The sequence below is a fragment of the Balaenoptera physalus genome (assembly GCF_965194825.1).
Source record: "Balaenoptera physalus genome assembly, chromosome: 10".
NCBI lineage: Eukaryota > Metazoa > Chordata > Mammalia > Artiodactyla > Balaenopteridae > Balaenoptera > Balaenoptera physalus.
This window is the reverse complement of record NC_138889.1, coordinates 5,158,937-5,181,428: the sequence shown is the minus strand read 5'-3', so window position 1 is coordinate 5,181,428 and position 22,492 is coordinate 5,158,937. Positions and strand designations below refer to the sequence as shown.

Sequence of the window (22,492 nt, the reverse complement as noted above, 5' to 3'; positions counted from 1 at the left end):
GTTTGTGATGTGTCTCGCATTTCATGGACAGTTTGCCTAAAGCCCACTGTTTGTCCTGGTCCCATCAGCTGCCTCCAGTGTGTGAGGCCTTCCACGTGGAAGCCCCTTGGCAGCTTAAATAGCACTTTCGTGTTCTAGGCTGTCATCATCTTTTCCTAAGAGTCTTGGGAGGTAGGTGACAGGGGCCTGCAGAGGTGACCTGACCCACTCAAGTGCGAGGTGGGCTGAGAAGCTGTCCCTCTGCCTCCTCCTGCACAGGCGTGCTTTCTTCCATTCCCTGCCGGTTCTCGACGTCTGTAGGGATCTCTCAGAGCTGTGGGTTTGGGGACTTCCCTGGTGGCGCAGTGGTTAAGAATCCGCCTGCCAATGCAGGGGACACAGGTTTGAGCCCTGGTCCGGGAAGCTCCCACATGCCGTGGAGCAAATAAGCCCGCGAGCCACAACTACTGAGCCCACGTGCCACAACTACTGAGCCTACGTGCCACAACTACTGAGCCTGCGCTCTAGAGCCCGCGAGCCACAACTGCTGAGCCCATGCACTGCAACTACTGAAGCCCACGCACCTAGAGCCCGTGCTCTGCAACAAGAGAAGCCACCGCAGTGAGAGGCCTGCGCACTGCAAAGAAGAGTAGCCCCTGCTCGCTGCAACTAGAGAAAGTCCGCGCGCAGCAACAAAGACCCAACGCAGCCAAAAATAAATAAATTAAAAAAAAAAAAAAAAAGCTGTGGGTCTGCACCAGAAATAAATAAGCTGCCGAGCCCAGGCCCTGAGATCAGGGTGTGGAATCAGTTTCTATTTATTGGCCTGCTGCTGTTGTGGCTGATGGTGGTGGTGATAAAAGTAGTGGCCACCGCTATAGAGTCCTCCTCGTACGCCAGCCTCGGCTAAGCACTGTGCATGGACGCTCTCGTTTATATTGTTTTCCCAGAATAACCCTCTGAGGTAGGGACTGGGAGTGCTCCCCGTTTGGGGATCCAAGGTTTAAAGAGGTTAAGTGTCTGCCCAGGGTCACGTAGCTTGTAGGTAGAGAGTAAGGATGTGAGCCTGAGCTGATGCGGTCCTGACTGCTAGGCCGATCCAGTGGTGCTGTTACAGAGGCCTGAGGAAGGGGGCGTCCAGCTCGGCCTCCAGACCCTAACACAAGTGCCTTCCTTCTAAACCAGCTCTCTCAGAGGTACCGAATCAGTGCAGTTGACCCTCTGATAGTAAAAGAGAATCCGAGGAAGGAGCCAGATAAATAACGAGGTGCCAGTGCACTCCCTAAGCCTGCTCTCTCAGACCCCACCCATGGGGCCGTAGGGTGGCTCTACTTCCTCAGCTTGTTGGGATGGGAGCGCGTCTTGCTTGGACATTTGTGAACTAGGACCTTGTCTCCTTCTCAGAAAACCACAACCAGTGCCAACTTGTGTTTTTGTTATTTTCTAAGAAAAATAACTTGGGGCTAAGCTAAATAATTTGGGAGTCTCACAGAAGTTCCCCCAAAAGACCCTAGACCGCCTGTCTTCTCTCCCTTCCTTCCAGTCCTCTGCTGTAGCTCTTACCGCCGTTTGCTTGTGGGGCAGCTCAGGCCCAGTTTGTAAGGAAGAATATGCTTTTGTTCACGTTATAGAGAAAGTCAAGTCAAAGGTAGGAATTTTGAAAGAAGGGATTTTTTTCTTAATCTCCTCTTGTGCTGTTTTGTTTTTGTTGCTTTCCTTTCTGCTAGACACTCAGCCGGAAGTGTATCACCCAATGAAAACAGGTTGGTTTTGTCAAAGATGTACCCCCTAAGACCTTCATTCCTTTCACTTGCCCGGAAGTTTCACGTTCCGTTCCATCCCATCACCTGATGTTTTCCGCCTCATGCCTTCAGACATGGCTGTGGGAGGACCAGAGGAGGCTGACCTCCGGCACCCAGAACCCAGTGGCCGTGGGTTTGCTTACCCGGTGGCCATCCTGAGCTGCCCTTCTGGATGTCCAGAGAGTACAGAGGAATACAGAGTAACCAAAGTAGAGCCTTCATAAATCCTTTTAAGCTGGGTAGACCTTAAAAGTATATCCAGCTTAAACAGGTTGGTTGCAAATTCCTAGGGTAAATAAAAACATGCTTATGGTCGGGTGGAGAGTCATTTTATTTTACCTCTTTTTCTCTGCTGCTCCCACATACATCTTTTCCCTTTCTTCTTAGCTGTCCTTTGCCTTTTGTCCATGCCCGAGTGTCTGTTTCCAGCTGTCTCATGTCCCCCGAGATGTAGCGTCCCTCAGAACATAGTAGAAGCTGATGGATGAAACAGGTTGAGACAAGTGAACCCTTGCTGTAACGAGTCTCCACTTTTCAGATGAAGTTCACTGCGTGTGAGCACAGGCTGAATGCTTGCACACTTGATCTCGTTTAACCCACTGAACACACTGGAGGTAGGGTTATTAGCTCTCTTTGCTAGATAAGGCAGTTGAAGCAGCCTCAGAGTTCAGTCATGAGTTTAAGAAGTGGAGGAACCAGAATCTGAACTCAGCTTCCTCCGTCTTCAGAGCCCGTGGTGTTCCTGTTTCATAGACCGCGGTATAGCTGCCACATTTCCTGGGGGGGAGTTGGGGGGCAGTCCAGCCTCCAGGGTCATCGTGAACAAGGGCACACGTTCACAGACTGACCAGGCTGCCTCGTGCTGTGCCCTGGCTGAGGGTTTGGCAGTGGTGTGTGTGCTGCTTCTCAGAACACAAGGGTGTGAGCTGGCTCTACAGAAGTCCCTCGTGTGCACGTGCTTTGTTTTATTCTACTTGGATCTGCCTCTTCATCACCGTGTGGGCGTTCCTCTGAGCAGCACATCTTGGATACGTTTAGATGAAGATGAATTTTCTAAAAGTTTAACTTGTCCTTATGCTTCCACTGTTATTCGTTGGGATAGTTTAAACATTAACTTTTGGTCTGTTAAATTCCCTTGTTTATTCATTCTATAAAACCAGAGTGCCTTGGGTCCGTGTTAAAGAAACATGAGGGTTGTACCACCAATAAAAGTGTTAGGAGAGTCCGCGCGCTGGTAGTAGGACTTTAAATCTGTTGGTTCAGTGCCACGTTATTTTTGAAATAGGATCCTGCCCTATGACCTTTGAAATTCTGAGGAGGAGGAGAGAGAGATGGAAAGAGCGCAGAGTTAGAATTTGTTAGGCTGGGTCATGAGCATCCTGCCGAGAGAGGGTCCTCTTTCTTACATAGCTGAAATGCACTGTTGCTGTTTCATTGACATTTTGAGACTACAAAAGCCGGCCCTGGTTTAACTCACCCTAGAATCAAGTTGTGAAACTCTTCTTTAAAATGAAAGCTGTGGAAAAAAGGCTGCCTCGTTTCTGGCTGCATTCTAACGAGTTAAGGGTTAGCTGGCCCGGGGGCTCAAGCAGCTGCAGCGCGGTTACTAGCGGCTCTGGGTCCAGAGCGAGTCTGGCCGCGAGCTGGAGAGCTTTGCTGTGGCTGGGCCTCTGGCAGCCTGGGACGACAGTGCTTTGCAAATAACTCGTGTCGGCATCTTGCTCACTTACGGGTGGTCACCTTAGAATGCCGAGTATGCCGCCAGGTTGATCTGTTTATAAAAGGTTCAAATCACAGGCGTCTATGTAGCACTGTATATAATATTATTAAGGAGGCACTCGTAGGAGAGCTAGGAGTCACATGCTTTGGGGCTAAAAATAGAGAAGATTGCGCCTCACTTTTCCTCTCCCTGGGTTTGTGCTGCGCCTTTGGACACTGTCGTCAGGAGTGCCACGCACAGGTGATGCCGGCCCAGGCAGTGTCTGACCTTGACAAGAGACTGTTGCCATTCTTGCTCTGTTTATGGAAAGGTACCATCCACCCCGGCATTAGAATTCTCCCCATGTAGGGAAGGCTTCCTTCCTGTTCATTCTGTCATAACCACTGAGGATGTGACCGTCTGATAAGCCCCGGGAGGGTTACATCCTAGTGAGGGACGCAGAAGAAAATCAATAATTACAAACAGTGACTCTTAAGTATTGTAACCTGGGAATGTCTCCCAAAAAGAGCTGATAGGAAGGGTATACGGTCAGGGAGGGTATCTCAGGCAGAAAGAATCGCCTGTGGTGTAGAAGACGGTGCCTGAGGCAGGCATGCAGGCTCGCTGCTGGTGTGGCAGGTCTTCCACTCGGAGGAAGTGTCAGAGGAGTGAGTTGAGGGGTAGTGGGTGCTTGGTAATGTCACAGGGTGGGTCGCGGGTGTTTTGATGCTGGAATGCCTTTGGATCCAGCTTCTGTTTCTAGCACAAAACGTATCGTCTCCTGAAGGCTTGCACAGTGAGCACAGCACTCTCTCCTCCTCCATGACCCCCATCGGTCCTGCGTCACTCACCCCTGTGGAGCACGGTGCATCCTCCAAAATGGGAACAAGCAGCATATCGAGAAAGGGGAGGGGGCATTTGGTGAGGGCTCCCTGGTGGCCCTCAGGAGGGAGTCTGCTGCTTCTGTGAGGTTGGCGTGAGGTCAGGCTGTCCCAGGAGACTCAGGTGTGCTTTCCCCACACAGGATCTGCGCTGGGAGAGCAGGAAGGAGGACTGATCGGGGCCGAGGAGAAAGTGATTAACAGTAAGAAGAAAGTGGATGAAAATATGGTGAGCCGTTTCCCCCTGCTCTGTGCCCGTGTTAACTTTGGGAATAATTAGAGTGAGTCGCACTGTTTTAGATGCTTTCCAGATGGACCTCCACGTGTCCGCTTCCACAGGCTAGCAGACGGGCAGGCTCCGACTGCTCCCACAGATGCGCTGTATTGTGTAGAGTCTGGGTGTGAATAAAGAATTATTTTTCAGCAGTAGCTCGGCTCTTGCTATACGGTGGAAAATATATTTGCAACTAAAGGCATGAATAAAATATGAGAGGCCATTTCAAATGAGTAGAGATTTAATAACTTGGAAATGGAATAGAGTTGAATTTGGTTCTTACGCTGCCTGAGGTTTATACCACCTATTAATTATTCATCTAGCATTTTTATCACTTACATTTCTGGATTATCTTTAACTGAATTTGATATTTAAATGCGGCTGCTTGGTAGTCTGCGCTGAAATATCTCCACAAGGGTTACCTAAAGGAAAACGCAGGGGACAGCCCTTAAAAGACCAACTGCTGTACAGTAGTTTTGCACCCACACCTGCTCCTTTGTTCAGGGGTCTGGTGCGCGGACTTAGGTGAATGGCGCAGAGCTGATGGGTTAGTGGGTGTCCATCAGGAGTCTGCTTCCCTCCACCAAATGGTAAATGGAGGGGACGAGAAGCAGTTAACACTGACACACTAAATTTGCCTTCCCTCCCAGTTGGTGACATGCTCCCCCCGCTCCCCGTTTCAGGTTATTGACGAGACCCTGGACGTGAAGGAAATGATTCTCAACGCCGAGAGGGTCGGAGGCCTCGAGGAGGGGCCGGTATGTGTCCCGCTCCAAAACCTGATGGCTGGTCCCACGCCAGCCTCGGCCATTTTCCCTCCCTCCTGGGAGCACCTCGCGCTATCTTACGCTATCAAAGGTCCCTCGTCCCCATTTCCCCTGTGCTTTCGGATAAGAAAGCTCAAGCTCGAATCTCCATGGAGATTGCAAGAGGTGGGGGCTCCCCCCACCTGTCCGGCGACCTGGATGGCAGGGTCCGGGCGCCCCCTTGGGTTTCTGGAGGCGCGACCGAAGGCTCACGGCCTCCCCCGCTGCTTGCCGTCTCTCACACCCTGTCGCCCGTCTGCTTCGTTACGGTAGGAATCCGTGGGGCCCCTGCGGGAGGACTTCAGTCTGAGCAGCAGTGCCCTCATCGGTCTGCTGGTCATTGCGGTGGCCGTCGCCACGGTCATCGTCATCAGCCTGGTGATGCTGAGGAAGAGGCAGTACGGCACCATCAGCCACGGGATCGTGGAGGTGAGCCGCCGGGGGCCTTGCAGAATTCGAGCGTCTCGTCAGGGGCTGCGCGTCAGTCAGATGGCTCTCGGGATTATTAGGTCACGTCTCGGAAGTCAGCCTCGGCTGAGTCAAGTTGATCCTGTCACAGGAGCTGTTGCCAACTCTTAACATTAATTTGGGCTTCGACCGTGAATGCGAGGAAAGCATAGGAGCATTCTATGCTGCCCAGGGTGAAAACTATTTTCTCAGATTGTTTCCTTTTTTTTCAGGTGCGTTATAGATGTTTGAGAATGAAGGACTGCTAATACTGTTTCTTTCTTTCTTATTAGTTTGCTTTTTTTTTTTTTTTTTTTTTGATTTATGGCTGTGTTGGGTCTTCGTTTCTGTGCGAGGGCTTTCTCTAGTTGTGGCAAGCGGGGGCCACTCTTCATCACGGTGCGCGGGCCTCTCACTATCGCGGCCTCTCTTGTTGCGGAGCACAGGCTCCGGACGCGCAGGCTCAGCAATTGTGGCTCACGGGCCCAGCTGCTCCACGGCATGCGGGATCCTCCCAGACCAGGGCTCGAACCCGTGTCCCCTGCATTGGCAGGCAGATTCTCAACCACTGCGCCACCAGGGAAGCCCCATAGTTTGCTTTTTTTTGACATGTTTTATAAGGAGAAAACCAGGTATATGACAGTTCAGGCAACAATGGCAATGTGAGTGAATTGAGTCTTAAAAATATGAAATAGGAATAACACTCTTCTTTTTCAATGGGGAAAAAAGCAACAGTCAATTCGGAAAGAGCCAGACCAGGCTGCTTCTCTTCCATCTCTTGCTCATCTGTGATTAGAACTGCTTACTTACACTTGTTTTTGGTGAGTGGTGGGAATGTCCACAGTGTCTTGATTCTAGAAAATGAATACAATAAAGAATAGAATATGCTGGGGGAAATGAATGCAGATGCGTGTGTCTTAGTTATCCGGCTTCACCTCCTGCTGGACACTGGCCTAGTTGTAGGGTTCCAGGGCTGGAGGGGACCTGAGGTCATCTGGTCCCGCCCCTTGGCCCTCGCCGAGGCTGCCCCGCAGAGAAGCGGCAGAGCTGAGGCTTGTCACTGTGGTGCTGGGAGATTCAGCTCCCTGTTTTCTCCAGCGTGGACCCCAGCTTTCAGTAGCCTAGCCTCTCTGACCCTCTTCTTTTCTCTTTCCTCCTCCTGGGTCCTCACTGCCTGCTCTTGTTTGGTCCACCCCGTGGTTCCCGGGCATCGCACGGCTCAGGTCTGCTGATGCCCTGGGAAGTTCTCTTGGGTTCACGCAATAACCCCCATCTTTGTTCCTGCAGGTCGACCCAATGCTCACCCCAGAAGAGCGTCACCTGAACAAGATGCAGAATCATGGTTACGAAAACCCAACCTACAAATACCTGGAGCAGATGCAGATTTAAGCAGGCGAAGCACGACACCCGGCTGGAGTGGGGGGGTGGTGAGGCAGGCAGCAGATGTCCAGAGGTTTGGATCTACGACTGACCGACAGTTACTTCCAGAGGATTTCATCTTACACTCAGACCTCCTGGATCTTAAGACTATAAAGTACTACTGTAGAATCACAATTTCCATTCTTTTTAAATGGGTGAAAAAAATGTTAATATAACAATATATGATATATAGACCTTAAATGAAGTGAAAAAATTATCTATTACAGATATTTGACTGATGTAGTTTTCTTTTTTAACTTAATCAGGAGTCCCACTTCTATCGTATTGTCTCACACATGCTCTCTGTAGAAATGGAAAATGTTGATTTTCAGTGATAGACTGTACATGCTACACGCAGGCCGTTGGTTCCAGCCGCGTTATGTAAATCAGCTCTTCACGGCTCACTGTCCTGGTTTTTATTTTTAAAAAAGAGGCAGTATTCCTCATTTATAGCTTTAAATCAGCTTTCAGAAAGTTGCTGAGAAACTAACTGAAATAGGAGCCGTAATTGATCCTTAAAATACATCATGGTACCCCTCTCAAGATTCCTTTGAAGGACCAGTTTCTTGGAAGTCTGGTGCGCCCACCACTGGGTACCTGGGTGTCTCCAGACGAGTCCTGTCACCAAGGAGGCGCTCAGAGCAAGCATTTGAGTTCCAGCATCTTTCAGCGAGCCGCGCGTGTACAGATGAGGGCCACTACTGCGTTCCTTCTGAATCCAGTTCTTCCACAGAAATTAGCCTGTAGTTTGTACATGACGTTCTTCCACTGTCCGCCGTTGAGTCACCGTAGCTTTTGACCGCTCACTTCTCTCCCGAGTAATGTCCAGATGTGCTGTTTTCCTCTTTGGGCATTTCCCACCCCCTCCGAAGGCACTGGTCTCCACCGTCCCCGCCGTTCACTGAGAGAAGACAGCAGGAGGAGGCGGCCGGCATCCTGGGGAGGATGCGGGAGGTTTGCTTTTCTCTGGACGGTGGATGCTCCGGGCTGTACGCAGGATGCTCTGTAGACCCCATGGAAAGCTTTGAAGATTTTGTTTCCTTCACGTGAGTCTTTGTGATGCTTGTATAGTTGATGTTGACACTCACAGCTCCTTCTTTTCCTTTTTTTTTTTTTTTTTTAAATTCTGAAGGTTCTGGTAACCTGTGGTGTATTTTTTTTTCTATTTCCCTGTGACTGTTTTTTTTCTTCTTCCTCCCCTTTACCCCATCCATGTCTCTTCCCACCATGCACAGATAAACTTCACCTACAAACTCCTTAATCTGATCTGTGGAGAATGTACAGAGTTTAAACACATCAATAAATACTTTAACTTCCACCAGGACTCCTTGTTTTATTGGCCTGGCATTACTCGCGGGTGATGGCTTTAACTCTCCTGCCCTGGACAGTGGTGGCTTCCTTCCCTGGAGGGTCTCTCTCAGTGCACGGCAGAGGCAGGAATTGGTACAGGAAGCTGGACTCTTGGGCTTGAATTCTGTTTTTCATTTAAAAAATAAAAGGGAAAGTGCTTCAGCCTCAAAGCTGGTGCCTTTTATTGATCTCAGAGAACTGGTCTTTCATTATTTCTTTAATGATTTCCTCCACTGTCTTTTCTGCTTTCTAAAATTGTAATTGGCTAAACCTCAGACCTCCCTGATTGCTCCTTTTTCTTTAGTTTTAGTCTATAATCTGGGTGATTGCTCTGCTTACCTTCAGCCTTTCTAGTGAATTTTGTAATTATATATAGATATATATATATTTTTTTTTTGGAATTATTCTTTTTTTGTTGTTAGGTGTGATAATGACATAGTGCCTGTAGTAATAAAAGCCTTTTTCAGTTAGAAATGCACAGTGATGTATCCTGGATAAAATGAAATGAGGTTAAGGATTTTTTTTTTTTTTTTTTAAGACAATCAGATGTTTTTATTTATTTATTTATTTATGGCTGTGTTGGGTCTTCGATTCTGTGTGAGGGCTTTCTCTAGTTGTGGCAAGCGGGGGCCACTCTTCATCGCGGTGCGCGGGCCTCTCACTATCGCGGCCTCTCCCGCTGCAGAGCACAGGCTCCAGACGCACAGGCTCAGTAATTGTGGCTCACGGGCCCAGTTGCTCCGCGGCATGTGGGATCTTCCCAGACCAGGGCTCGAACCCGTGTCCCCTGAATTGGCAGGCAGATTCTCAGCCACTGCGCCACCAGGAAAGCCCTGTAATTATATTTTTAAATTCCATAAGAGCTGCTTGCTTTATCTTTCTCTTCTTTTTTTTTTTTTTATGTCTCCACCGAATGGCATGTGGGCTCTTAGTTCCCTGACCAGGGATCGAACCTGTTCCCCCCTGCAGTGGAAGTGTGGAGTCCTAACCACTGGACCACTGGGGAAGTCCCTGCTTGCTTTATCTTAATATTTCATATAACATTTCTTCTTTTTATGATGACAAATCCATCTGAGTGTGTACATCAGGAATTTTTAAAGTTTTCTTCCTTCTCTAAATTAACTTTCCTTTTGAGCTATCGACGTGCTATAAATTCCTATAAACATGTAGTGATCGTTCATTTGATCAAATTTGAGAATGAATTACATGATTAGGTAAAAGAAATAAAATCAGTCAGAAAGCTAAGAATTCGGTGCAGCAAAATACAATTAATGTTTATTAATATGAGACTTTTCTTCCTGATCCTGGAAACAGTGAGTGGAGCTTGTGGCTGAATTTTTAGAGAAAGGTTTGCAGCCTCCATTTCTGAGTTTCTTAAATAACCTGCCACTGGTAGGCACTGTTCTTCTCATTGAAGGAGGCTTGTTTACCCCACGCCTGCTTTCAGCACTTTGTGCCTGGGGGTGGTTTTCACTGGTGATCTAACATCTGGCCACTTGTATGAGTAAACTCAGGGGCTAATCTCAAGAGTACTCACTCTAGTTTACTGTGATGCTGATTTACAGTATATGGTGCAGTTAAGAGTCCATTGCATGTACATGCATACCTGTGCATAAGTGTACATGTATGCACATATAGGGAGTGTGCATTTTATGAGCCTCTGGCGAGGAAGCACCTTGGGACAAACCAGTTGAACAGGCTGGTCCTCTGTAGCGATCAGCACGTCCCCGTCTGCCCCTCCCTCCTGCACTGGCCTCACAACTTGCTGCCAGAAAGGTCGCGAAAAAGACGAAATTTCATTTTTTTGAAGCCAGTTTCTGCCAGTGTTCTGAAGAGTTTTCACTTGACCCTCTGCAATGCCAGCTGGAAAATGTGGGTCTACATTCATTATGATTCAGTTCCAAACCTAACAGACCAGCTTTTTGTATGTTAGTGCCCGCCATCTGCTAGCTGCTTTGTATACAGCGCCTCATTTAATTGTCTGAACTTCAGAGCATGGCTGTTACCTTACAGAAAGCTGAGGTCCTCCGCCTGGTGAGGGACGAAGCAGAGACCCAAGCCCAGCTGCCACTGTCCATCCCCTTGCTCCGTGTACGTCGGCCCCGGGAGACAGTGGGCCCAGGAGTCACCTCGTAAGTGGCGCCTGTCAACCAGGACTTACCCCACTGGCCAACTCTCAGGACTGGTGTCCATTACCCACGCCGCTGTCAGTGGTGGGCCTCGGAAACGCCTGGGGCTGGTGAAATAGCAGTGGGTTCCTTTACCCCCAATGGGGTCAGTACAAAGGGAGCTGAGGGTATATCCGGACATCCTGGCGAGGCTCACCTGTCGCTCTCACCCTGGATTGATGGAGAGCTCTATCTCTGTATCTGTAGATCTATAGATGCTATATGCAGATGTAAGGCAGGGACTTGCAGGGCAGGCCTCACCTCGACCAGCTCCACTCTGCCCCCTGGCGGCACCTTCCCCGCACGGGGTCCCGAGAGAAGCTTGCTCATCCCCTAGTTTCTGCCGGTGACTCAGCCTTGCCCTCTGGGGAACGTGGCCCTGCCCACCTTGCTGGCAGCCTCCGGTGCCGGCAGCTCCCTGCGGACTTTGGCATGAGGTCATCCGACCTCCTCCTCTGCTCTCAGTTACAAATCGGAACCTGGCAATCGAGGTCTGAGCCAGCCCAGGTGTCCTAGTAATCTCTGGTTTCAGTTGCCATGACGCTGATTCTCTGATTTCAGAGACACACTGGGACGTGATGAGTCTCTAGGTTAATTTGGACAGGCCCCAGGGTCCCCTCCAAAGGAGCGCACGGTCTGACATGACTTGTTAGAAGTGGACACGGCCAAGATCGATGGAAGGCACCAGAAGGCCCTGTGGCACCCGCCCCCCGCCCCCCATTTCACAGCTGAAAGAGCCACAAGCTCACATGCTCCTCAGCACAGAGCCAGAGTCTGGGACGTGCAGTACTTTTCTGGGACAAAGGGTGAAGTGGTCCTTGTAAAACAGGGAGAGTCGGTGCCTTGCCTTGTTACCTGGAATGAATAAGGGGAAATGGTGTCTCTCCTGCCTTCTGTGGGCACTGGGTCTAGCAGGCCTTCACGATCACAGGCTGCTGTGCTTTTCCTCAGGGAATTGCCCAGGTATCCAGGGAAGGGGACAGGACCTAACCAAATAAAAAACGTTTTTCTAGACTCCTTGAAATGGATGGGGCATGACTTCTTGAGGAATCTTGAGGAGTTCTCAGGCCAACTTAACCCAGGTCTGATCGAACTTAAAATGCTGGAGTCGGTGGCTCTTTCTGATTAGAGCAGCAACCTCCAAGAGTAAAACCTTTTAAATTTGCGCCCTCTATAGAGAGTCATTGAAAAGCTGTACGCATGTACTATCATAAATGGAAATTTGGGAAGCATAAGAAAGATGAAACTTTTTTTCCAAATTTTACTTACTAAAGGTACAAAGCCTTTTGGGTCCAGTGAAATATTACAAGTTTTAGTGCAAGCAAAGTGATTATTGCTTTCATTCTCTCTCTTAACTAAAGTCCATAGTCCTTTCAGATTTCCTTAGTTTTTACCCAGTGTCCTTTTTCTGTCCCAGGATATCACATACTTAGGTGTGTCTCTTTAAACTCCTCTCGACAGTGGAGGTTCCTCAGACTTTCCCTGTTTTTGATGACTTTGAAGGTTTTGAGGCGTACCGCTCAGGCATAGTGTAGGATGCGCCTCTACCAGGATTGGTTGGCTGTTCTTCTCATGATAAGACCCTGGGATTGTGTGTTACTGGGGAGGAAGACCACAGCCAAGTGCCGTGTTCATCACAGCATATCAAGGGGACAAGCTGTCGCCAGGATTGCCACTATCCATGTCGTCCTTGATAACCTGCCTGTGGTGTGTTTGTCGGTTTCTCCCCCGTGAAGTTTCTCTCCTCTCCCCTCTCTGGCAGGACATTGCTATGTGCTTAAGGAGTGGAGAGTTACCTTCCCACACACCTTCTTATTTTTAAATTGTGTTCTAACACTTTGAAACACAGCAATTAGAAAGTCAGCTTCTAAGGTCTGCTTGTTTCATTGTATTTCATGGCTATAAAGCTGAAAGAGTTCTTGACTGTGGTGATGGTTTCAGGGGTGTGTAAGTCTGACGTGTGTCAAACTTATCAGATTGTACCTTTCTAATATGTGCAGTTTACTGTATATCAATTATACCTCAATAAAGTTTGGGTTTTTTTTAAGCCGGAAGAGGGAAATTGCAAAAACAGGCTGGAATGGGATAAGTCATCCTTGACTGTGCCTGTTAACAGCACAATACTAAATTTCCAATCCTATCTACCAATTCTATTTCCCAGCTTAAGTATACAGATAGGTCTTTCAGATGAGGCATCACTTTTGACAGCAGAATTAACTACTAATGGAAACCTTTCCAGACATTGGTTTTCAAATTTCTCCGTAGCATAGGTTTCTTTAGAAAAAGCAAGTTGAAAAGGTGTTTTTAGCTTAAAAAATAAACAGGGAACAGCATAACGTCATTAAGTTCAACAACTCTAATTATTTTGTCACAAGATGAATCTCTCTGTGAGGTACAAAATGTTTTCTTGGTCACTTCCAATCTTATTTAAAAATATTGTGAAGATTCATATTCTGATTCTAATCAGAATAACTACATTGGTTGGAGACATTTGGTAGCATTTTGTGCACTTATGATTTCCAGCATCAAACTTTATCTGGAAATATTTCGTTACTCCAACCAAAGCAGCCAATCCATCAGCATTACATTTTCCGAGATTTTTCATACTACATTCTTTCCCATAAAATACAAGTAAAATTTAAAAGGCAGCTATCATGTTACAAGTGGGAATTCTGAAGCCAAACTACCTGATTCTTTTCCTAATTTGGCCACCTACTGGCTGGGTGACCTTGAGGAGGTTGTCTAACTGCTCTGTGCCTTAGTTTCTCCATCTGAAGAAATGGGGGTGGTGATTGATAGCACTTAGGTTGTTGGGTTAGGAGTGAGTGGCCACAGGGAAAGATGCTAAAGCTACACCAGTGCCCAGTGTAGACAAGTGCTCAATGAATGTGAGGTAGTAGTATTTGTTGAAAACATCTTCTCCCAGTACATAGGGCTCAGTAAAACAACAGTATTTGTGTACTTTGTGATTAAAGCAATTGGTAAATATTATACCGTAAACTGAGCTGTACTTTCATCCACACCTTCCATAGCCTGATGTGGCTTTTTGCTTGTTTCTTCAAAGCTGTCACCTTCCGACAGCACTTGCTGACAGAAGCATGGATTATACTGTTTCCATGTTGCTTTTGTGTATTATTTCAGCCCTTTTTACTGTGGCAGGACAAGGTGATTCTACGATGGTTTATGGCTTTTTGTCTTTGGCATTTAATTAAGAACCTCAAGCCGTATATTTATCATTCCTAAATGAAATTTTGTAAATCACAAAATTGAGTATTGCCTGACTTTAGGTGCTGAAAAAATTGTAGTGGCTTGTCTTCATGTGCTGGACATTTAGTTTTTAAGTGTCATTAATCATGTTGGCCTCATAATATTTGTCAGTGCCGCCAGACCCAACATACACTTAGAGTGAGGAACGTCATTATTAATGTACGTTGTAAATGGACATTATTAATGTGTGATGTAAGTCCATGGTCTTGATAATTTAATACTTTTTGGGAGTTCCCTAGTGGTCCAGTGGTTGGGACTCCTCACTTTCACTGCCGAGGGCCTGGGTTCAATCCCTGGTTGGGGAACTAGGATCCTGCAAGCCACATGGCCAGATAAAAATAAAACTTTTTTTACCAACTTCTTATCAGAAGATAATATTTTTTACCTGATAATGTGGCCATTGAAGAGTTTGTACTAGGAGTAAAAACATCAGTCTTGTCATTTTCTTGTTCTGTGGAGTGAAGAGTGTACCCTGCAAGAATCTTGTAAAACACACATTTATTTACATTATTTGATTAAAACTTCCTTTCACCTGGTGAATGAACACTGGACTCAGAATGTAAACAAATGTATCAGGTACTTTGGTTTTTAAAAAGCCCATGTTGCAAAGCGGAAATAGAGACACAGACGTAGAGAACAAATGTATGGATACCAAGGGGGAAAGGGGTGGGTGGGAGGAAGCGGGAGACTGGGATTGACACATACACACTATTGATACTCTGTATAAAATAAAATATGACACATACACTATTGATACTATGTATAAAACTGATGGGAACATACTGTATAGCAAGAGAACCCTGCTTAATGCACTGTGGTGGCCTAAATGGGAGGGAAATCCAAAAGGAAGGGGATATCTGTATGTGTATGGCTGAGTCATTTTGCTGTGCAGTAGAAGCTAACACAACATTGTAAAGCAACTATACTCCAATAAAAATTAATTAAAAAAAATTAATAATAAATTAATTAATTTAAATAAATAAAACAAATAATAAATAGGCCCCATGCAGCACCATGGGTCAGGGGGTAGCTACAAACATCAGATGAAAGAAAGGATGAACTTGGATGTGCTGATGATGTGGACAGGGCAGAAATTCTCAATGATGCGCAGCAGAGAAGCAGGTAAGTAGGCCCAGGTAATAAAATACATATCCAGACAGGCTCCAAGACTACCAGCTCAGAGCGTCTGCATTTGCACCGTCCGTGGACACCAGGGTGTTTTGGGGGCCGCCCTGTTATGTTGGCAGGATTTCCATATTATGTGTCCTGTCTACCCAAGGCAGGAACGGAACTGGACTTCTCAGCTGGCTTGTGGGGAGGGCACAGGTGTCACTTAGAGTCACCAATGAGATGTACTCACAAGAGACTCACTCAAGAGGGAACAAAGAGACCCCACAGGCCACTCTCTGGTTATAGCGACAACAGAACGTGCAGCTTCCGGGCAGCAGGGTAGCGTGACTGGCGTCCAGGGTCAGTCTCACTGGGATAAGCTGTAGTGGTGTCTCCCTGGGACAGGGGCAGTGAGGCTTCCCAGGCAGCCCTGTGGTATGGCTGGCCTTGTTCCTGGCTCTGTTTCTTCCCTTCTTGCCTCTCTGGCCCTTCCAGAGATTCTATGAACTTCCTAAGAATCTTTTAATAATTTTCTCTTTTTTTTTGCTCAAATCAGCTAGAGCATTCTGTTGTTTGTGAGCCGGCAAGTTGACAAAAACTCCATTAAGGGCAGATTCACTGAACTCTAATGAGAAAATTGTACATGTTGCCTTCACTTAATAAAGGAGATAAGACTAAAAAAAAACCCAGTGACATGAGAAGGACTCCCAGTGTGGGAAAAGGAAAATACAGATACAAGATGTTACAGTCAGTACTACCCTGGGGTCCTACATTTGAATCAGAAAAATCAATGTGAATTTGTTGGGTATTTTATCTCTTTTTAAAAAATTCCTCGCTTTGTCCTTCAAAAGCCCCAGAAACGGGAGTTCCCTTGTGGCCTAGTGGTTAGGATTCCAGGCTTTCACTGCCATGGCCCTGGTCGGGGAACTGAGATCCCACAAGCTGCATGGCATAGCCAAAAAAGAAAAAAAAAAAGCCCCAGAAAAAATGACCAACTCAGTGGTAATAAACACTTCTTGTGCGTAGTTGATTGTCTTGAAATGCTGTTTCTCAGTAAACGACAATGGGGCTTCTTGAAGAAACGGCTGATGCACGTGTGGGCAGGGAATGTACAAGGTGAACCTGAAACATCTGACCAGAAAGCAAAGAATGATCAAAGATGAGTAGGACTGGGTCAAAAAAGAGTCAGAACCAGGACTTCCCTGCTGGTCCAGTGGGTAAGAGACTCTGCGCTCCCAATGCAGGGGGCCCGGGTTCAATGCCCTGTCGGGGAACAAGATCCCGCATGCCACAACTAAGAAGTCCACGTGCCGCAACTAAAAAGATCCTGCATGCTGCAACTAAGACCCGGTGCAGCCAAAATAAATAAATAAATAAATACTAAAAAAAAAAAAGAGTCAGAACCAACTTGAAGCCATCCCTGCTGGTCACAGAGGGCAGAGTTTGAACATCAATAGCATACAAATGGCAATGAACCAAAACATATCAATACATTTAAATCCAAGAATTCATAATAATACAAGAACAAGCAAACAAACACCAATTGTTCCCTTTGGAAGATGCTAGAAAGCTGACTATTTTGAAAACTACTCAACAGAGGGAGAGACTCAGGCCTTTACTCTTCCCTTCCTGTACAAACATTACTACCGGGTAACCACATAGATGAGAAATTTCTCTATATGGAAGTATTCCAGCATGTAGATAAACAAGGGATGATAAATTGAAATGTTACCGTTCACATTTCCTGAATTTAGAATCTAAGCACGGAACTAGCAAAACAAAACAAGACAGCCAGACGTAGGCCTCACGTTGAAAAACACACCACCACCTACGAAGAATCTTCCCTCCATAAAACAATCAAACATTCATCTGATTAAGCCTCTAAATACAACAATTTGTAGGAAATACAGAGCACAAGGGAACTCACTAAAGAGACAACAGTTTGAAGATACAGTCCACAAAATCCTCACTGTGGGAAGTCTGCAGGACAAATGGTCTGATTTCTTCAGTAAATAAATTGTAAAGGAAGAATGAGTGTAAAGGAAGAAAAAAGGGAACCTCTAGATTAAAAGAAACCTAAAAGACATGTTGGAAACAAAACAGACAAACAAAAAGCAGGCCAAAGCTAAACAATGATGTGCAGAGATTCAGGCCTGGATGATAAAAACCATGTAAGAAAAATGAGCAAGTAATCCCCATAGAGGTCCACAGCCCTGCTACTCGGGGGAATTGGGGTTGTCTGGGGACGGGCACATGGAGGGGTCAGGGTTGGGCTGTGTTGACAAAGTTCCAGTGGTGATGATAAGGTGTTGCTTTAGAATAACCCAGTAAGCTGTGAATTTTCTTTATGCTGTTTTCTATCTTTGCGTTGCATTTAACAATAAAAAGTTTTAAGTGATAATGGAAAACCAGAAAACATTTTCACTTATTCATTTAGTTTTAAAATAATTTAACAAGCATTTCTGGCGTGTGAGCTGGGGAACCAGCAGATACTGATCCTTGCCTTCAGGAACTTTGTGTTTTGAAAGACAAGTGATGCAGTGCCATGTATCTGTAATCACAGCAGATTGGAGTGGAGCTGAGTGGAAGAAGGCAGGGCTTCAGGAGGTGATGTGTAGTCCGGGGAGGACTACATGGTGGCTGGGAATAGTGAGATGCAGTAGGAAAAAAAGGAGTAGACAGATTCCAAATATATTTTGGGGGTAGAACTGACAGATTTGTTGTTTGTGGGTGGGTGGGATAAAGAAAGTCAGTGATGCCTTTAGAATTGTTTCACTAAATGGACGTTGAAGCTATTATTACTAAGATGGCCAGATTCGAAGTAACATAAAGAAGAGGCACTCATGGCACTAAAACCTGCTGCCCTGCTACAAAAGGAGTGTCTCATATCATCTCCCAGGTTCCTGGAGCATCCTCTTTTATCTCATGGAGCTGTGAATGCCTTGCACATAGAAGGCACTCAGTGCTGTCATTTGAATGCAAAGCACATGCCGCGCATTTACTGAGATTGCAGACTAGGAGGAGGTGATGCAGGCCAAGACCCTCCCCCTGACATTGCGTCGTGTCAGCTTACTGAGTGCACACCATGCGTGTGACAGAGGAAGAAGTGTAACCACATGTCCTGACATTATACCCATGACATGTGAGCTTAGTGCTTTTATTCCTAAATTGTAAGTGAAGAAACCCAACAGCCGACAGCCTAAAGGATATGGCCAGGTTCTCACACTCCTAGGGGGTAAATCCAGACTCAAACTCAGATGTCAGCCTGAGGCCCATGTAGTTTGCTGCGATGACCAACTCACAGGGCCTCCATCACCATCTTTCTCTTCCCCCACAAACACTCCCACTCCCAAGCTACCATCCCCCGGGGAAGTCCTTCTCTTCTTGACCCCAGGACTCTGTCCGCTGGGGGCCCCTCAGAAGGCCACTCCGACTGCCCCAATGTCCTTGGGGCCAGAGCCACTTAGTGGACTGACCACAGGCTGAAAGACACTGGCTTCGACTGGCGATGACATGGGGGGGATTGTGGCCGCGTCAGGCAGACCCAGCCCAAGTTTAAAGTCACCAAGCTCTGCTGCTGCCCAAGTTGGTGAGAAGGGGAGCAAACCCAGGCGGAGCAGATCACTCCAGGCCTGCAGGCAAATCCCGCTCCCGAGAGGACCCGTCCGCAGACAAGCGGTGTGGGAGAGGTTTGGAATGAGCGGAGAGCAGGGTGAACCAGTGAGGGAGCCGTCATCCGGGAATGTATCTTAATCTTCTAGAACAAGATCTGTATACCTGACACCTACCCCCCAGTGGAAGGTAAACATGCACTTTCTAAATACCAGTTGTTTAGTGGCCACGAGGAAATTCTGCCTTTCCCCCTGTACGACGCCCACCCACGCCCCTGGCCTTGACAGCAATACTGCATCTGCCTGGCGTCTTTCCCACATCACCCCCCCACCCCTTTTCTCCTTCTCTCGGTGAAATCCAAATTCAGCTGAAATGCCACTTCTGTGGAGCTTTCACAGGCATAGTTAATCTCTCCTTCCTCAGTACTTCCAGAATCTGGTACTCTCCTCAATTAGAGCTTGCACTCCAGGGCGTTTTGATTTTCCTGGTCCACATAAGAGCTCTCTAAATGTGGTTGCAGGGAAGAATGAGGCCATGAAGCTGGTGAGCATGTCAGCATATTACGAAGCTCAGGGGACTTCCCTGGGGGTCCAGTGGCTAAGACTCCACGCTCCCAAGGCAGGGGGCCCGGGTTCGATCCCTGGTCGGGGAACTAGATCCCGCATGCACGCCACAACTAAGAGTTCGCATGCCCGCAACTAAGACCCGGCGCAGCCAAAATAAATAAATATTAAAAACAAACAAACAAACAAAAAAAGAAGCTCGGGCTTCTGCTCTTGGGTTTCTTCACTTACAATTTAGGAATAAAATCACTGACCTCATATGTCATGGGTTTAATGTCAGGACATGTGGTTATACTTCTTCCTCTGTCACACGCTTGGTGTGCACTCAGTAAGCTGACGTGACACAATGTCGGGGGAGGGTCTTGGCCTGCATCACCTCCTCCTAGTCTGCAATTGCAGTAAATGCACGGCATGTGTTTTGCATTCAAATGACAGCACTGAGTGCCTTCTAAGTGCAAGGCGTTTACAGCTCCATGAGATAAAAGAGGATGCTCTAGGAACCTGGGAGATGATATGAGACACTCCTTTTGTAGCAGGGCAGCAGGTTTTAGTGCCAGGAATGCCTCTCCTTTATGTTACTTTGGATCCAGCTTACTTTCCATCATCTACACTAATTGAAGGGTATCGTGTCATTGGTGACTGTGGTACCAAGGTAGTACCTACAAAATTCCGTAGGTGACTTTGTCACAACACGCAGAAAATTATTGTCTGATATCTTCTGTTTAGCTTTGGAACGCTTCATATGATGGAAGGGGCAGACTTATTGTCTATTTATTCAAGGGATAGTGCCAGTCAGTGTGCTAGGCTCTGAGGACTCAAAGGTGCATCAGACGTTGACAGAAATGCAAAGAAAAGGTGATAAATTCCATAGTATGGGTGTAAACAGACCTAGTTCTGGTTCAGAGGGAAGGAAAACCTCATGGAGAAAGTAGTGTATCAATCTGGATGGGCTAGACTTGCTGCAATAACAAACAAACCTCGACTCTCAGTAGCTTAACATCCCAAAAGCTTACTTCTCATTGATGCTACATATCAAATGCACATCAGCAGAAGTCTCTGCTCACTGCAGCCACCTAGGGCTGCAGGGTAATAGCGGTCTTGTCTTATCTCAGCGTGTGCTTCCAGGATCGCCTAGCCAGGGAGAGAAGGCATGGGGATTGTGCATTGCCTCTTCATGCTCCTACCTGGAGGAGGTGTGTATCATTTGCCATTTGCCACTTCCCTGCCCACAGTTAGCCACAGGGCCGCACCTAACTTCACATCCTAGCCTGTGCCCAGAAGGCAGAGAGCTGGAAATACTCGATGAAGAACATGAATGACTAGTGTTGTGCAAGCGACTTTGTCCCAATGTGCAGAGATGCTTGTGAAGGGGAAGGGCTTCCCAGCGGGTGAGAAGCTTTAGGAAAGGTGCAAATGTGGGGAAGTCTGGCTGCAGAAAAGGGGTCCTAGTAGGAGTGCCGGGAGGCAAGTTTGCAAAGGAAGACAGGTCACGCTGTGAGAGCCAGGCAAGGAAGTTGGATTTGATCCAGGAGACACTGCGGGTTTTACAGGAGCTGTGGTTTAGGATGAGTAACCTGATTGCTGTGTGCCCGAGAGGTCAGAGGGTGGCAAACTGGAGGCAGGACAGCCAGTTGCTTATTATTATTATTTTTTCTAAACGCACCACTTTACTTTCCTTGTAAGGCAGCCAGGCATTACAAACCTTAAGCACGTGACAGTCACATGATTTCTTCAATAAGCCCTAGAGCTTCCACAACTCTCCTGGGGCCTACAGCCCGAGTAGTCCTGAGAAGTCTAACGTTAATGCTTTCTCCACAGGCACACGTTCCTTTGAGGTTTGTTTTTTTTTTAAATACATTTATTTATTTTTATTTATTTATTTTTGGCTGCTCTGGGTCTTCCTTGCTGTGCGCAGGCTTCTCATTGTGGTGGCTTCTCTTGTTGCGGAGCACAGGCTCTAGGCGCGCGGGCTTCAGTAGTTGTGGCGTGTGGGCTCAGTAGCTGTGGCGCACGGACTTAGTTGCTCCGCGGCGTGTGGGATCTTCCCGGACCAGAGATCGAACCTGCGTCCCCTGCATTGGCAGGCGGATTCTTAACCACTGCGCCACCAGGGAAGCCCTGATGTGTGGGTTGTTGAACACAAGCTCACTGGATCATTTGTCTTCAACACAGTCCATTTCTGTTTCTAGAAGTATTCACTGTGCTTTCTTCTCGATGAACATGCTGACACCATCTTGAACAACCTCCTAGTCAGAGTTTCCCTGTCTTCGTATATTCTAGCAGGTAGCAAAGGCCATTACAACCCTTGGTTTGGACACCAACTTTTACACCTACGTGTTCAGGCTTATCTTTCAGAAGTTGTTGTATCTTGTTTACTGCTGAAGGGATCAGGGTGAGGGTGGCCCGGGTGGGCTGCAGCTTCCTCTGGCTCACAGCCTGCACAGTGGCCCCGACTAACAAAGCCGACATCCTCGCTGCCCTGGAGCCCCGGGGCCTCGGGCCAGAGCTTGGCCACCTCAGCCTCTCTCCATGGACAAGGTGGGCACATTCTCCTTTTGCTTCTTATACTAATCCAGGCAAAGGGTGATAAGAGCTTGAAGTGGGGTCTTCTGAGTGGGGAGGAAAGAGAGGTGGTACACATCAGCTACTGAAGAGAAAGACTTGCTCAGGTCTAGAACGAATTAGGTATGAGATGCAAGGGGGCTGCAGAGTCAAAGGCGATTCCACGGTTTTGAGCCTAGGAGAACAGTAATATTATAAATGGAGAAAACAGTGCAAGATGGCAAGGCTGGGAAGGAAGTTCAGGGCTTGCTGATGCAAAGCAGGGGTTTTTATTTTGTTTACTCTTGTTTCCCAGCACCCAGAACAGTGCTTAGCATATAATATGTGCCCAATGATATTTGTTGACTCTGTAACGCCAGTAGAACACAAATGGAGAAGTTCCCAAGCAATTGTGAATGCCGAAGTGGCACTCCTTCATGATGCCAATGCTAGGAAGGCAGATTTACTTACTTGAAGCCACAAGATGAGTTGCCAAGAAAGTGTAGAGAATAAAAGGAGGAGGCTGAAGAGAGAGCTTTGGGAACCTTGACTTTTAGGGGCCAGAAGGTAGGAC

The 22,492-nt window shown here is 47.2% G+C and overlaps 1 protein-coding gene across 7 annotated transcripts in view; it reads left to right on the top strand.

Annotated features, from left to right (window-relative positions):
• Positions 1-8,625, top strand: part of APLP2 (amyloid beta precursor like protein 2) — a 71,251-nt gene extending 62,626 nt beyond the window's left edge. For 4 of the 7 annotated variants that reach the window (XM_082476225.1, XM_082476223.1, XM_082476222.1 and 1 more), the window contains 4 exons: positions 4,505-4,590; positions 5,319-5,393; positions 5,715-5,870; positions 7,176-8,625. In XM_082476225.1, the coding sequence (XP_082332351.1) occupies positions 4,505-4,590; positions 5,319-5,393; positions 5,715-5,870; positions 7,176-7,277 (419 nt within the window). In that variant the 3' untranslated portion in view covers positions 7,278-8,625. Of the gene's footprint in view, positions 1-1,706; positions 1,743-1,853; positions 2,040-4,504; positions 4,591-5,318; positions 5,394-5,714; positions 5,871-7,175 lie in introns of those variants that run through there. The other 3 variants (XM_082476221.1, XM_082476219.1, XM_082476224.1) reach the window with 2 other exon arrangements.
• The last annotated feature ends 13,867 nt before the right edge of the window (positions 8,626-22,492 follow it).